We start from the raw sequence: 17,130 nt of genomic DNA, 5'->3' as shown, positions 1-17,130 counted from the left end.
ATTCTACTACAGTTATTGCTGTGATCAAAGAGATGCCGCAGACATTATTATATCTGCCAATCACACATCAATATATAAATCAGTCATGTATTGTCAGTTATGTGTTTAAACGATGAACACGTTGTATCATATTTTAAACTTCGAGACACTTAAAAGTAACGACAAGGTACTTATAATAGGTTATAATCTGCAGTAAGATTTAAATTGTCAATTCATTACTACTTAATTCGCAGAATAACAAGATTAAATGTACCTATACAGATAACCATTGTAATTGTATGTAGAAACAACGTGAATTTATAATAAAAAAATATGACAACGCACATTTCCACTATTACCGCTGAAATGATTGGGTTTTGTAAACTTTAAAAAATGAACACATACAGGAATTCAATTGCGCAATGTACATTTTATTGCTGATTGGCAGTTGCAACAGAGGCACTAAAATTTGTGGAGCGCCATATTTTCTCGTTTTACAGTTCATCTTTTCCGTATGTAAACATACCGCTTATAGAGAAAATGCGAGCTAAGGAATTCAAAAAGTGCTGCAAAACATCAACATATGTAAACAAATCATGTATTTTTAAAACTTAAAATATCCAGTCTGGCTTTCTGGGCCCAAGACAGTCATCCTGTAGCAAATGTAAACTCTGATATACATGTACTTAAGAAGTTTCAGCTTATTTATTCTACTTGAACATTTAAAATTGACGACCATTTCTTGTGATATACCCTCAATGCGTAGTAAAGCCAATACAATGGACCAAATGGTATGCATTTTTAAATACTAGCTGTATGATAATACCACCGATTTAATTGGATTTTATACAGTGTGTTTTATTGATTAGTATATGCAATTTAACCACTGTCTCTTTATTAAACAAGGAAAAAATATCAGATTTCCAGAACAAAGCAAAAACACAGAGAGAAAAAAGAGGAAGTCATTTATCATGTCGTTATGCAAGAAGGTACAACTGGTAAGTGTTCTCAGTTTTTCCTTTAAAAATGCTATATTCATGTGTTAAAAAACATTTTTGTGTAGATGCAGGTAACCAATTACTGTAGAACAGCTTGTGTGTTTATTACTTTTAAGTGTATTCTGTTGTTAATATAGTTCATGTTTGTGTTATATGGTTGACTCAAACATCAATGCATCAATCAAACATTTATTATACAATGTATTAAATCAACTGCTATGTCTTATATTTGCAATTATATTTTGTTGCATCAATGTTTTCTTCTACCAAAAATGTTTTAAATGTGTTACATAACATTTCTTGGGTCATAACTATAATATCAACGTTGTACTGAAGAATCAATATGATATCGATGTTGTAATAGACGAACTGGTTTCACAAGGAACTATCTATATTTAAAGCTTATATGTTTAGCTCATCCTCTTGAAAAGAAACCTTACAATACAATCATGGCCGTTATATCTGATGATAAGTGAATAAAAAACAGAAAAAAGCTATTCAGCCCAGGTTAATACAATAAAAAAAAAGACAAATAAAACATTCCATGTTAAGAATTGTGACAGTTAATAAATAAGGCAGATGGAACATTTCTGTCGATCCATATTACGAGTATCATATTATTGAATCACTAAGAAGTTCAGGTGCAGCTGATCTATTTTTTATTTTGAATATTTCCAAAATGACCTATATCTACACTGCAGAGAGCTCTGGGCAGTCATATCAAGTACATGTAATTAGTTGAAATGTTGTGGTCAATCATGATCACTGTTTGAATATTTAATCGAGGATAATGTTCAATGTTAAGACAGCAACGTAAACGAGAGACAAAGCATATTCTATATTACATGATTAAGCAGTTTGCAGTTTTTCTTTTTGAGTCAAATAATTTTTAAATAATATACCTCATACTTAACTTTGATATAAATTATAATGGACCCTTAATTGTACAAATTTAGATGTAAAGGACTATGTGCGGTATGGTCAAATATCTGCCCCCGATTTCAAACAATTTTTAAATAGTATCGTATAGAAATGAAATCTTCACAAATCATTGTAAAGAGGATGCCTATAACTTTAATCATGATTTTAGTCATCATTGCTCACTCACTGTTTATCTATGACGTGACCCAAATGACCTAATTCCCGCAAATTTGCAAACAAATGAAGATATTCTCATTTTTGCTCTATATTTTGCATTCGGAAGTATAGAGCGCAGGTCTGCTCAAGTGCGATTTTAACATATGTTTTTCTGCAGATAGTTATACATATTATACTAAAAATTGGTACTTGAACAAGCCTGCGCTCGATGTTTCCCAGTCAAAAAACCATCGGAAAACACCCATATTTTGCTACAAAACATCAATTTATCAAAATAATGCAATATTCATGACGTCATTTCTACATTATGACGTCACTGTGGTGATAACCTTTTACACCTTTATTTTCAATATGATTTTAACTATCTTCATCTTGTTTTAAAGCTCTTTCTAAAACTTTGATTTAGGGGGGGGGGGGGGCAAAAATTGCATAAAACCGCACTTAGTCCTTTACATTAAAGGTTTTTATCAATGCTCTATATTGAAAAGATTGGCTCGTGTTTTTACTATCATATAGTAAATTAAAAAATAAAAAATAAAATATTTTAAATCACATTATGAAGTGTTGTATTTATATAACCTATACGTTGCCATAAGTTTTAAAGGGAAAAAAAGTGAGGAACGCTATTGTGTCAAACAGCAAGGACAGATCACGTATCCTGCATAATTACAAACAACTTCCACTACAGAAGTTTAAAAAGAATGCATTTCAGGACCCCTTTGCATGTATTATTATATCTTTCACGTAGTGTTGGTAGTTTAAGTGACTGTTTTGTTTGACCGTATACTGTTATCATGATAACTGTATTACATATACAGGCCTAGGGTGTCCCAGAATATCTCATACTATTTGAAATGCATATGATTTAAATAGTGTTTAGCCAATACTTGTGAATTGTGACTCAAATAAAAATTAAATACTTTAATTTTTTCGCCAAAAAAGTCTATGAGAAAATTGCGCTCTTTATTGAATTATGATGTCAAAAAAATGCATCATATTTCTTTGGTTGAATATAATTTTATTCAAGATGAATCGGACAATAGAGAAGTCATCTTCCGTTTTAAAACTGCATTTTTTAAACACAGACCTCAGATTTATTTGTACGATATAAGAAATGAGAATACCACTGGGAAACAACCCAACAAGCAACATCTTATTTAAAAGTGACAAGATTAGAGAAAAAGAAATCAGTAGAGTGGTTGTTGTTGGGAATATTACCCAACCAAATGGCGTTGTCATTGATAAAATAGGACGTCATTTTTACGCGCAATTTTTTCGTTCTGTTTTTAAAAACTGCTAAATTTCTCAAAAACCTATGAATGTTTGTGAAATTTGTAAAATTTACATCATGTACAGTTATAAATATGCCTTTGATTTTTTGTTAATTAAAGAAGAAGGTACAGTTTCATTCAATATTTGCCCTAAAATTCAAAAGTTGTTTAAATCTCATAAACATACACATATACCATCTTGAACATGTGTGCATATTAGTTACCAGGTTAAAAAGTTTTATCTTGTTTTAAAAAAACTATAATGTGTACTTTTCAACATATTTCTAAGATTTAGTAAAAAATGATGAAAAATGGCACATTTTCTCATAGTTTTTTAAAGAGGAAAATGTGTCCACAGCCGTCGCTTACAACGAAATTGATATATTTTATGTGATATCACATGATAAAGTTACAATATGAGTCTCATCGTGGGCGACGGCTGCGGACATATTTTTTATTCAAAAAACCACTTAGGAACTTGTGTCTTCTGCTCAGTTTTATGAAAACTACGGGCAAATGCGCTGTTTATGACGTCACAATTAACCTTTTGAAAGTCTAATCACGTAACTATTTATTAATTCTTAATTCATTGGTATTTTTTTTGTAAATAAACGTTACATTTCAATTTTTTGTAATATTTTTAAAATTCACTCTTAAACAGGGCAAAACATGTCTGAGATAGTACCTAGTTATTTAAAGTGTAAATGTATAATATATTTTTGGTCACCCTGTGTGAAATTAAACAGATAAAAAGCGCCAGTTGCACTTGTAGGCATATTTTGTATCATATTACTTTATGAATGTCTGTATGATTTTTTATCTATTAAAAATAACCCAAATTGATTGTTTAAGCATACGCTGGAATGGATGTCAAAAAATTCATTGGAGGGACTGTCAGTAGCTTTTCAAGGAACTATAAACTTCTCTTTATATCACTGATCGTTATGAAACTTCATATAACACAAGGAGCTGATTATTCCACTGAGTATTTCTTTTATATTTTTTTTATCTGATAATTTTCCATTTATTTTCCTTTTTTCACAATGTAAGCAAGATAACACATTGATATAGTTTTATTTATTTTAGTACCAAATGCTTGTCTGATGCTCTGGTTTTGTATGAACAATTCGGTAGTATTGTTTGCCGGAACACTTCATCAAGCAATGGTATTTAACAGGGTGCATTCACTGTTGTTTCATATCTTTCCAAAACTGTTTCGTGAACATTCAGTTGTATTCATTTTTTTTAGATCACACGCATTGGTTATCATCTGTTTGTGAAAAATCGTGTCAAATAACTATAAACCAAATTCTTTGTGCTGCGGACAGTTTAATCACGATTCGACTAAAAGTTTCGGATGGACATCGTATTAGTTTCCCTGTGCATGTGTATTCTGCCAAATGTCTGGGATGCCATAGTTTTTCAGAAGTCAATATCACGTGTGAACTAAATTTTGTAACGTGTGTAAAAAATGAGACAATAAAGCCAATGTCCTCTCAAACAATTAGAAGGAAACAGAAAGGTTCACCTCTCTCTCTCTCTCTCTCTCTCTCTCTCTCTGATGGCAAACAAAAACTTTGATATGGCATGTCTTCCAAAAGAAATCAGAACGTTAAATGTAACAATGACTTAGATTGTAGTGATAGTCAGAACACGGAAGGGAAAGGTACCATAGAAGAAACTTCCTCTCGTCCAAACTCTAGCACTACAAAGACTTTGACGTCAAAGGCAACATGTATGTTTTCGATGACATGCAAATGAGTGTCATATAAGACGATTAGGTGGTCCGCTTATTTCTCATAGATATATCTGCCTTACATTTTTAAATCATTATGATATCCTTGACCATTATCATTAATTATCATTTGGTAAAAAAATCCAAATATTTAATTTTAAAACACTAACACTTTTCTACAAATAATGGCAAGCTCTAAATGTCTTAATGGGATGAAAAAAAACCTTAAAATGACCACAACCATCCAGTCCTCCTATTCTTCAAAACCTTTAAACTTAGTAACTGTTTTAATGATAATGTAGTCTTAATTAAATGATCTTTCATGATCATAACAAAGGTTTTTTTTAGCTTTCTAACCCTATTAAATACATGTTTAATTAACTAATTACAAAAATGCTGCTCACCTGTTTAACCTTGTGATTTCCAGGTATAAAGGGAGGCTTTTTAGTACTTTCAGCACTGTTGGGTCTAGTATTCGGAATACTTGTTGTTCTGGGCTTCTGGTTGATTAAATCAAAGTTTGTAAGGAGCAAATTGTGGTATGTTATGTTTACACTTCCCGTATTATGCATCTACTGACCTGGTACTAAAGTTTTAAACATTTTTGTAATATTTATGTTATCTGTACCTATTTTCCCACAATAATATAAATTAAAGATATTTTATCGTTTTAAATTAATTAAATAGTGCTTATGCATTTAAGACAAGCCAACCTTTAATCATAATTTTTTGGATTTAAATTTGTCGAATGTTATTAATATTATGCTACCAAAGCAGCGTTATTGCTGCTTTTTGAGGTATCTGAAAAACCCCGATTATAACGTGAATACATTGATCAGTAATGTAAACGCATGGAAGGTCTTATGACAAAATGTTTCTTTTTTTCAAACAGCGTCTTACAGGGAGAAAGTGTTCAAAATACCACTTACAATATACCTCCGAGAGCATCAGATACAGAAATTCCGGAAAAGCCTTTGACAAGTGATGTCTACGCAAAAATTGTTAAGGTTCCAATTTCATTATGTTTAAAGTTAGCTCAGTTAAAATATGACTTATTTCTATTGTTATTATTTCTTCATTAAAATATTTAAAATATCTTCATACAATATCAGTAAAATATAAAACATAGTGAATTATATTGTTTGTTTGGGTTTTCTTTTCAGAAGAAAATTACTAAAACGAGAGATGATGGTAATATCTATAATCATCTTTATGAAACGAAGGTAAATTCAGATTTCAACGATTCTCCATATGACCATGCCCAATGCCTTACAGAGATTCAATCAACACCAATAAAAGCTATAGAGGATACGTACACTCATGTCCATAAATTGTGCTAATAATTTAAGGACCACAACACAAAATGAACAAGCATGTTCAAAGTGGTTAAAATCGTCTGAAAAAAGTGTTTTTGTAATCATCGAGGATTTGTAACTTAATATTCTAACAAAGCGTTTGTAGTAAATGAACGTTTTTGAACATCAAAGTGAGCCTCAAATGATGATAAACTTCATTGCTAACATCTTCGATACTTAAACCAACGTTATTTAGGTTTTTTTAATCGATATTGCTTATAAGAACAAGTGAAAAAATAGTATAAAGTCTCATCATAATGAACAAAAAATGGTATTTCAATCATTATTAAAATAACAAGACGATAAGCCTGTAAAGACGAACCAAATGAAAATTACAAACAAAAACATTTTCAGAATCTACATCACAATCTTTTAAGTATACTTGTACCGTGAGAATATTTACTATTTTCCATAGGTTTAATTATGCAAATATGATTAATATGTTTTTGAAGGCCATGATCAATTATGATTATTAACATAATGTTACAAATATAGCTTCTAACTTAAAACATGTCAGCATTGAAATGGGTAACACTGTTAATTTAACTTGAAAAACAAAACCATGCATGCATATGTGGTACGTACTGATTTGTTTGCTTTTAAAATTTGCATCAGTTAATAAATATTTTGTAAGTATTTAAAAGAAATACAATTAGCTATTGTATTATATTATATGTTAAATTTGTAAATATAAAACTAATAAATTTTAAAACTTATTTGTTATTTATTTTGTAAAATAATGATAAATGATGATCTTGTATAATAAAGAGGAAGACGATTTATTCTTTTATTAGAACATCAGTCGCAAAATGGATTACTTTTCTTCTTCTCAATGCTGGTATAGAGTGCAGGATATTACTAGTACTTACATGTAATAGAATTAAAAGAACATTTAAGTTATTTAATGAGAAAACAACTCGCGGAGGATTGCGTCGATGTAAACGTCGCAATTATTGAAATTTTGTCAGCTACTGATATTTTTTCAAGAGACCGCCACCGAAGCACTTATGACTTAAAAAGGGACTATGAATAGTGACGACCTCCTAGTATATTATGGATCATAAAAACAACGTGATTCGTGTCTCAGAATTGTCACGGAACAACTACGTGAGTGTATCATAGCTTTTAACCGACCAAATTGCGAACATAGATAAAACAGAGTTATCTTTCTTCCACTTTGTATTCACTGCAGACGGGAGATTCTGCTTTGATTCGAAATATCAGTTGAAATTTGATCAAATGTCTAACAAACACTTCGAATAACAAATTATGTATCTAAAATCCAAGATTACTGAACATTAATTCAACTAATAGGACAACTAATAGGTTCTGACATAAAAGAATATCGCATAAAAATAAAAAAAATAAAACAATAACTGGCCGTGTTAAGTTAAGAAATTCAATTCACTTATAATGAACGATGCTGTAAGGATCAGTTAAGCGCTACTGAAATATATTGTTGTTATAATTAATGCTAGCCAAAGTTGACGTTAAGCTATTCCTTCTAAAGAAAAATGATTTTTGGGTATGCAAGAAGATAACTTAGCTAGTTAGAACAACGTAGTTCGACAAAAAGAAAGGACGCTAATGCCTTTGTTAAGAGCTGCGAACATCTACACTTGTACATATACGAATGCAGATTAACGCTAGTTACAGATCATAAGCCGCTAGTAATAATAAGTCATATTGATTTATATTATCATCTAGCTTGTTCTGTTCAGTTTAGTTCAATAAATTATTTTTTACCAATAATATATGGATTAATTTTGTGAGCGACTGTTTTCATTTCACAACATGAAATATCTATATACTTCTTGGACTTTGTCAATGTAGCTAGAATACTCATAATTCACTTAAGTAGAAGGGAGTGCAAATGAAAAAAAAAATATCTATTGCTTTATAAATTTAAAAAGCATTACGAAACTTTATATTAAGGCCTATAACCTTTTAGTTTATTTTTATCATGATATTTTATTAACTTAACTCAGTGAAAGGTTTATGGAGATAATCCATTCTTCCCTAGCATGTTCTCTGACGTACATAATCCACATTGTTGCTGGTGACTTGGTTAATGATTATGAAGAAATGATAGAACTAATTAAAAACGGTATGCCTGGGTGTAAAGAGAACTGAATATGATTTGTGCAAAAACATGGATCTATAATTTGTGAAATACTAGTATGAGACCGTCGCATTATAAATATTTAGTGTTAACATAAATAAAATGCTGTTTGTAGATTTCAAATACATGTACATGGAAATATGAAAGGTTATTTTATTTGTGGGGATTCTAACCTCTACTTTTTACTTGTACTGAATGCTCTTCTCACTGATTTGCTTTAAACTTAAGATTACTGTAAACGTACTACGTTTGGCTGTGTATTCTATTTAGCGCTTTTGGAGGAATGCGACTTCCGCTAAATCAAGTACATCGCTAAATGCCATGCATGTATGTATAAGAATAGTCACATTCAAGAATACGCTAATTCAAATCTACGCCAACTTGTTCAAAAACTAATTTCCGCTAAATGTCGTACACGCCAAATATAATACGTTTACAGTATATACTGATACATTTGCCGGTTCGGTTTTTACTCAGATTAGAATAATAAAAATAAGGCACAACGTCAAAATCAGGATGCTGAGCAATGTACTTTGTGTGTTTATTTATGTAGCACACAAAATAATCAAACTTATAGCAACCGGTTAAGAATCTACTTGAATTCAAGAAACTCTATATATTATCATTAGCACCGATCCTTCCAATGACACCTGTTAACTGAAATGCGTCACTCTGAGATCCAAAATCCTTGCTACATCGTCCTTTTTTAGAATGCCTTAGATGAAAATTCAAGTTTCAATATTCACTTTTTCATGATGCCATTTTTTGTTATTTAATCAACTCTGTTTTTAGTGTAGTGTTTAGTGTAAAAATGCAATGCTGTCTCAGTGATGTCAGTATCAGTGCTGACTCCTCTCAGATACTTTGAGATAACCCAGCAGGGAGATAATGATTTTAACAAAATGGCAGCACCCATGGATTGATGTTTCCAATCAGTACTCGTTGTTTTCTGTTAGGTTTTATAAATTCATAATCAGCAAAAATAACTCATAGTCAAAAACTGGAATTGTAATGTATTCAAACTTTGTAATCTCTTTAAATTTGATTGTTAACCCCTTTTGGATGTTTATATAGGGAGCAGATCAACTTTTTCTGTTTTTTAATTTGAATTGAACTTTGGTTTATTCATTGATACAACGAGAATTTTAAAAAACCTCTTAAACTGTACAAATTTATCTTTACGCAGACTCCGATTAAAGCTACAACAATGCCCACAATTCATATCATCATGCATAGATTCGGGATGTGGAAAGAAAAGAGGTTAACTGTCGTTAAACAGTTGTATTCCTTTATTTATAACTAAAATTGAATCTACTTTTTCCATCAACCCAAATAGTTGCAACTCTTCTAATTAGGTAGATAAAGAAACGCTTGTATCCCATTTTTAAAGATTATATATTATCAGAATTCATAATACATACTAGACTTTGACCCGTGCGTGCACGGGTTGACATTGCATATCGGACACTTACGAATAGGTACATCGACACAGTTTATTATTGAAATTTGCATAACAAAGCTAAAAGCCTACAATAATGGTATTAATTTCACTACACTTTCCCTAGTTTGGTAAATCTAACTGTGTCTCGGGAAAGGCACTCCCCACAGTTAGAATGCCTCCGTTATACCCGTAATGTAGCAGAAATTTGCAGAATCGCTCCGGAACGATTATGGAGAAAGTTAATGAAGTTGCCTTGAAAATAACAGTCAAATTCATCACAACAAACCTTTTTCAGACTGCAAATACCTTTTATCTAAAAAATTTAATCCACAGAATGGAAGAATTCAACACCTTTTCACCAACGTACACGTATTTTCTTTGTATAACTGGGTCCGTAGGACATTATTCATTTTTACGATAAAACATATTCTATCTTCACTCTAACATATATAGTGTAACTTTTTCGCATGTAATCAAATATTTTTGTCATCACGAAGACAAAAGTAATTAAGTACTTACATGTACTTGAAATGTATATTTGTTATTTTATACTTTCTCTCATAAGAAATCATTAATATATATGAACAGAATATATAGCAAAAGTCCAATGAAAATTTACCCGTATATGTATTATCATTTCTGAGTTTATTCATGCAGATGTGATATTGTGGAAACGTAATCTAAAGATCCCGTTAGCGTGAATGTATTGCGCAAGCGCAAGATTGTAAAATCCAAAAAATCCAAGTGATTTCCGGGAATTTTTGAGGAATTTTCGTTGATTATTAATTAGCGAAGCTTAACTGAGAAAAAATAAAAACAAATTGGTAATCTTCAAGTACCAATTATGTTTAAAATATATAAAACAAAAGACAGTATTCTTCCGATTTCTCGGTATTAAAGACAAAAAATTCGAGTCTATTATTTTAATATAGTAGTATAGATGTAAGTCTGTGCACCTAGGTGTCACATGTGTCATTACCATCCCTAAAAACAGTTGAATAGTATGGAATTTGCTCAATCATCGTTAATTCTCCTGCACCTACAAGTGTGTGTTTGTAAAACAGAAAGAGAAAAATACTAATAAATTAAAATGTATTACATATGGCAGATCATGTAAAACATTAGTGAGAGAGGGAAAGAAAACAATTCAAATATTTGTTCCAGAGTATGAAATATACAAACAAATTGCTAAATAGCCCAAAGGACAAGTGCTCTTTAAAAAGCTCTTGTGCAAATCTTAAGTATATTAGTACCAATCATCGCGTCATCAGTCATTTGAAGCACAAATTTCATAACTAAGAAAAAATTGGTAAAAATAAACAATTACGAAAAAAAATACACCATATATACACCATATACATATTTCATTTCTGTTGTTTCTGATTCAAAATTGCATAATATTGGCAATATTTGCTTAACAAGTGTTTTCAAATCGTTTAAATCGTATTCAACACGTGCACGCAAGTCGAGTGTGTAATATAGTTATGGAACTGAAACAAACATGTGATTATATTATGAATTGGAAATCATGGCAAAGTTTTAATCTGTGTTATGTAAAAGTTACGTCATAACTAATGCAGCATTAAAACACACTTGTTATGTTATATATACCACTTAGCGATTGACTTGGTTATCAAAATATTTTCTTAATTGCATCAAAAACAGTTTTGGAAGAAATTAGCTTTGTGCCTAATATTTTAGATATTATATTTTTAATATAACAATTCCATTTGTTAATGTTTTTTTGCATGAAGGATTAATCTATTTTATATAAAAAAGTTAAGCTTAAAGGATGTTTATCAGATATGACTCATGATTGAAATTAATTGATTTTTTGTGCCAGTCTGGAATTGTTTACCGAAAAAGTATATTAATTATATTTTCCTAAGTTATTCGTGACAAGCAGAGAGGAGTACTAGTTTTATTAATAAAACTTATTATTGAACTATTAACTAATAATAATAGTGTACATGTATGGCTATTGATTAAAACAAGGAAGATAAAGCTAATTTTAATCTTTAAACTTGAACTTACCGTTTTTTTTTAGATTTAGAATTCATTTTTTCTTTGTACTGAAATTGTACCTGTTTTGAATAATGACGATTGTGTCAGTCAAGAAAATGTTTGGTAAGTATATATAATGTTATTTCATTTTGCAAGTGTTTATACTTGGAATATTGTAATACGTAATGTAAATAATACTTCTGAAATGTGCCAAATAAAGTTTGATAATTCTATTACAAGTATTTAACTGGTAAAATTTCGTTATTGAACATTTTTCCATTATAGTATTCTACGCGTATTATCTACTGATGTTTGAATTAACAAATTCGGAAGGTTTCAAAAGGTTGGTTCCAAAATTATTCCAACTATTTTTACGTATTATTGTTTATTAAGATTACACCATGACTATTTTACCTAAAACATAACTAAACTTTTTTTTTTTTACAGTGAAATGTGCTTGGAGCAGACACTTCAGATTCATGCACTTCTGAAACAAAAAATATGTCCATATTTACTTTTAGATTCTAATGCAGGTATATAAAGTTTCGTAACAACTTGATTCTTTGAGGCCGCTTAAGATAAATTGTTTAAAAAATATAGTAAGAATTTAAATATATAAAAACAAGAAAATCTCTCATGGAATCATATTCTTTAAACCACTTATGACATTGGTTTATGGGTACATGTACTTATATATCAATATCCTACTGAAATAGTATTTGTTATACCTCCTAGACAATGAAGGCTGTTCAGTATGGTGTAAAGGAGTATATAAAACTGTCCGCAATGATTATGAATATAATAGTTGCGTGGGATATACCATTAATTTCAACATCAGTGGAATGCTGTCATCTAGTCTGAGGTCCTTAACATGTAATATACCAAATTGCTTATTGGAGCTGATCACTTTTGAATGTACGTTTATCAAAAAGGATAAAGAAATCAGATCGAACAAGACTTCAGACAAAGAAAATGACCTACAACAGCAAAAGAATATGGATGTAGAAAACAGTTCATGCTTTGGTAACATTTAATATGTAGTTATATAACAGTTCTTATGTTTGTGCATGCAATTTTTATTAAAAACAATATTTTGCTCCTTTTTTTATTTACGGCAAAGACGACTGGGTTTGTTTTTTTAATGTTATTTGTAGTAGAAACAAAACAGAATTAGAAACGAAGAAATTACATGTATTTAAGTAAATGAACAATTTAAAAAATATATATATTCACATATATATGTATATAGATCATTAAGAGGGAGGGTCAACATAGACTAGAAAAACAACTGACTACTCTGTAAATTCTTTGGTAATATATTATGCAATTTGTTGATCCCCAATAGTAAAAATCTAAAACAAAACAAAGCAATAATATGCCCCCCCCCCAAAAAAAAAAAAAAAAAACCATGGTGGAAGATAACTAGATACACGCCAATATATCATTGAACATAATAATTATAATTTATTGAGATTAAGATCATGTTTTATTAAGACCATAAAAATCATTAAACTTTCAAAATGTAATTTTCATTTATTCTTACAGTATACTTGATTAATTCCTTTATCGATCTGTAGGTGTCGACACTGGCGCTGTAATTGGATTTAGCTTTGCTGTTGTTGGGGGTGTACTAGGAGTTCTATGTTTTTTCGTTTTGGTAAAACATTTGAGGACACGTCAACGAAGGTGATTATACAAGCATTTTTGGTTGGAGTTGATTTAAAAAGAATGATATTACCATAAATCAAATAAATGTTGTTTTATGTAATTTGAATAAGACTTATTAATGAGAATCCTATATCAAATCTTATAACAATTGTATCATTATGATCAGCAGATGTTGTCCATCAAAGTTTATTCATCCACATACCGATGACTGTTGTCAAGTTCCGATGGAAAGAGAAGTCATGATCGCAGGCCAAGCCGCGAAGGGGACAAAAACAGTATGTTTTGTAGTTGACAAAAATTGCAAATATATTACTTCCGATTAAAGGGGGGTTAAACTGCATACTCGGACTTCATGTATAGACAGATCTAGACGAATCTAATCAATATTGGTGTTTCTTATGACAGATGGAAGACAAAGCCATACAAGTTTCCTACTACAAGGAAAACCATCCACATGAGCCAAGATTGAAGGAAAAAAAACTCTATCAGTTATGTCGGAAAGAAGATCATCCAGAAGCATATGGAAGTGTTTTGCTATCTAGTGATTTCATTCAAGAAAGTTAAACTGACGACATAGCTTTATGTAGTAAGAACAACTCTAATTGTAAAGTATCATCACCAAAATATGTTTCCACTTTCTGGTGATGGTACTTTACAATACTTTTCAAAGCATTGGCACAACAGTTTGTCCCATGTCACAAATGTTTCCATTGAGACTTTTATCTTTGCCTATCATTAAAGTTTGTTTAACTCATTCAGATTTTTGCTGGTTCAATGACTAAGTACGGAAGACCTTACCATTATTTTGTAAAATTTTCAGATTTCTTATTTTTTTTCTTCTAGACGCCAAATTTAATAAAATAAATAGTTAATAACTCGCTCGTTTGTTCATCGATTCATTGATATTTCCAGGTATGATAACATGCCGCGCGATGTTGTAGTTTCTTATGTTACTTAATGAACATCCCCATCCGGTTTAAAATTCTTCTTTTAGTAAAATTTATCGACTTTTCCGTCGGATAGGTCTTGCTTTAACGATGACTGGCAGAGTCTCAACGATTGGTAGGTTTGGAGGCAGATACATTGAAAATGTGCAAGATACTATCCATTTGTATTTGAAATGTGTTGGTATATAGGTTTTGGCAAATTGCAAAACATTTCACGTATTTTCCTTTCTAGTTTTTCCACCTAATTATAATTTGTTATAAGATATATTTCAAAAGTCGTGTGTCTTACCGAGACCTTTCATTAGGTATGAAGAGAAAGGAGCTAGCCCCTAATATATGGGAGTTTGGGGCTTTAAAAGTTTTTGGTCAATAACTTGTATAGGAATAATTTTTTTAACGCATTATTGAAGCAAAATTGTTAAGAAATTACCTCAGATTTCATATGTAGTATTGATTTCATGTCTTTATAATATATAGTCCTTTTTTCCAAAAACAATTTTAATTTTAGCCGTTTTAGCCCATCTTTGTTGGGATGTTTGTAATGCATTTACTGATTCATGCAGCGTGTGAAGATGATTCCAAATAATTTTTATTTGGTTTTCATTGATATGTTCATTTTCCTTTCATAAAGATAAACCTTTTTGACCTTATTTTTGTTGTTTGTTTCAAAACTGTGCCCCTTGTTATATCTAAATGCATTACGAGACTCAGGTAATCGATCGATAACAGTCACAAGCTGAATATAGGCCGTCGCCCAGACGACAGCGAATGATAATTGTGCTTGTAGAGTTGGACGTACACATGTTTAAACACCCCACTGTTTTACTGTAACGAAGACATCTTGAATTGTTTCATTACTTGAAGATGTGTTAATAAAATGGTTCCAATACATGGTAATTTAGGTCAATCTTTCTACAATACATGGCCGTCCTATAAAGCATAATGTGTAAAACTGACATACAAATGTAAGCTTGCAATTTAAACGAACACGGGATTGATTCCGATAGAACGCTTTCTTTTAAAGTACCGATTAACGATGAAGAACGTGTTATCATTGAATAGATTATTTTTAAAATGTGAACTTAATATTCGTATATTTGAATCCAAAGCCTTTAATTTTTAGTTACGGTTATAAGGGATATTAATTATGACTCGCCCCGTGTTTTGCGTTTTTTAACTATTTGCAAAGTATCAACACACGAAAATATCAAACAGCCTTCATCAGCACTTTCAATTCCTTCTCAAATGTTTTTTTATCATAAGATTTCTGTTGTTTTGAACATATTTTCCCACCTGAATAGTTTAAAGGCAGCTAATTTAAATTGCGCACATTGTCATTATTAACACAAAGAGAAGTTTAAATGTATCGGTTAGAAAGTTTTGAGCAAATTACAGACACACAAAAAAATGCTGAAGGTAAAAGGTATCGTAAAGGCGTCGAAATTCATATCTTCGCACTGCTTTTAATTTCCCCTTAAACCTATTCTCATTTTAAATAAGATAAAAATTATATCGAAAAAAAATATATTACCAATATATTTTCAATCCCTCTGGAATTTTAAAGAACATGTATGCCATGTAGACAAACATTTAGTAAAATATCAACGAATGTCTTGTATATGCAAGCAGTTATACTTTGTTTTAGCATTATATTATGAATTGTTAACAGGAAACGATAATGTGGAGGGCGTGAATTTCGCATTTAACCGAATTAAGTTAACGTTATAAAATCAAAATGAACGACTGGATGAAAATAAAAAGCTCTATTGAGAGCCAAGCGCAATCGAATTCGACTTGGCTTTGTTAAGCACCTGCTTTGTGTCCGTCCGAGGGGAGCAGCTTACATGTGCACATTACATTACAGTAATTATATATTTCTTATGTAGCCTCATTTTGACAGAATTTATTTATTAATTATATGTTATGTTTGCTTTACAGATAATACAAGGACATCAAAATAATACTCACAGCAAAATAAAGACAAATGAAACATTTAATCTCTGATTTATAGTTAATGTGTTTATCTCCTACAGAGATAATTCTCATGCGTAAAATTTAAAATTGTCTTTATTTACCCTGAAAGCAAATGTAATAGCCCGTGACGGAATTTCTCGTGACGATGATGGTCCCTTTAAACCCGGTCAGAAATAGAACACAGTAATGGCCGAATGCACGATTTGGGTTTCGTCTATCTTGTCACAAAAAATTGTATAACCCGGAACTTCTGCAGGTAAACAAAGGAAGTGTTGAAACAAGTTGTCGGATGAATATGGCAAAACAAGGTAGGGAATATGTCTATCATTATGTCTGTTTCCTTTGTAGTTCCATTGACTGTTGCGATGTTGATCGAAGCAATGCAGATATTAGATTGTATATAAGCACTGTGTGTCTCTTAGGTGTTCAAGTGTTAAAAAGATTAAAATATGTGAACGTGTATTTCACCATTTAGTATATCAATTAACGACAATGAAATCCAAACAAAATCTAATATAAATGCGACTTGCCTGAAGTT

The 17,130-nt window shown here is 30.8% G+C and overlaps 2 protein-coding genes across 8 annotated transcripts in view; both read left to right on the top strand.

Annotated features, from left to right (window-relative positions):
* Positions 1-890: 890 nt before the first annotated feature.
* Positions 891-7,050, top strand: LOC105342941 (uncharacterized). The gene is made up of 8 exons (XM_066083451.1): positions 891-977; positions 4,199-4,331; positions 4,433-4,512; positions 4,596-4,868; positions 4,980-5,081; positions 5,509-5,620; positions 5,974-6,088; positions 6,245-7,050. The coding sequence occupies exons 1-8, from the start codon at positions 959-961 to the stop codon at positions 6,419-6,421; spliced, it is 1,011 nt and encodes a 336-aa protein (XP_065939523.1). The 5' UTR covers positions 891-958; the 3' UTR covers positions 6,422-7,050.
* Positions 7,051-12,016: 4,966 nt separating this feature from the next.
* LOC105332754 (uncharacterized protein DDB_G0280205) overlaps positions 12,017-17,130 on the top strand; it is a 255,829-nt gene continuing 250,715 nt past the window's right edge. Inside the window, exons 1-7 of one of the 7 annotated variants that reach the window (XR_010712865.1) lie at positions 12,017-12,126; positions 12,289-12,346; positions 12,451-12,536; positions 12,739-13,026; positions 13,581-13,689; positions 13,841-13,946; positions 14,077-16,900. Coding sequence is in view for 3 of the 7 variants with exons in the window: in XM_066081443.1 (XP_065937515.1) it covers positions 16,882-16,900 (19 nt within the window). In the remaining 4 variants the exon portion in view is untranslated. Of the gene's footprint in view, positions 12,127-12,288; positions 12,347-12,450; positions 12,537-12,738; positions 13,027-13,580; positions 13,690-13,837; positions 13,947-14,076; positions 16,901-17,130 lie in introns of those variants that run through there. The other 6 variants (XR_010712864.1, XR_010712867.1, XR_010712866.1 and 3 more) reach the window with 6 other exon arrangements.

The sequence above is a fragment of the Magallana gigas genome, chromosome 4 (genome assembly GCF_963853765.1).
Source record: "Magallana gigas chromosome 4, xbMagGiga1.1, whole genome shotgun sequence".
NCBI classification, from domain to species: Eukaryota; Metazoa; Mollusca; class Bivalvia; order Ostreida; family Ostreidae; genus Magallana; species Magallana gigas.
This window is presented reverse-complemented; position numbering and strand designations above follow the sequence as displayed.

Coding starts and splice junctions, on each gene's coding strand:
- LOC105342941 (XM_066083451.1), top strand. Junction 4,332..4,432: donor GGAGCTGATTATTCCACTGA/GTATTTCTTTTA, acceptor TATTTATTTTAG/TACCAAATGCTTGTCTGATG. Junction 5,082..5,508: donor TTTGACGTCAAAGGCAACAT/GTATGTTTTCGA, acceptor TGTGATTTCCAG/GTATAAAGGGAGGCTTTTTA.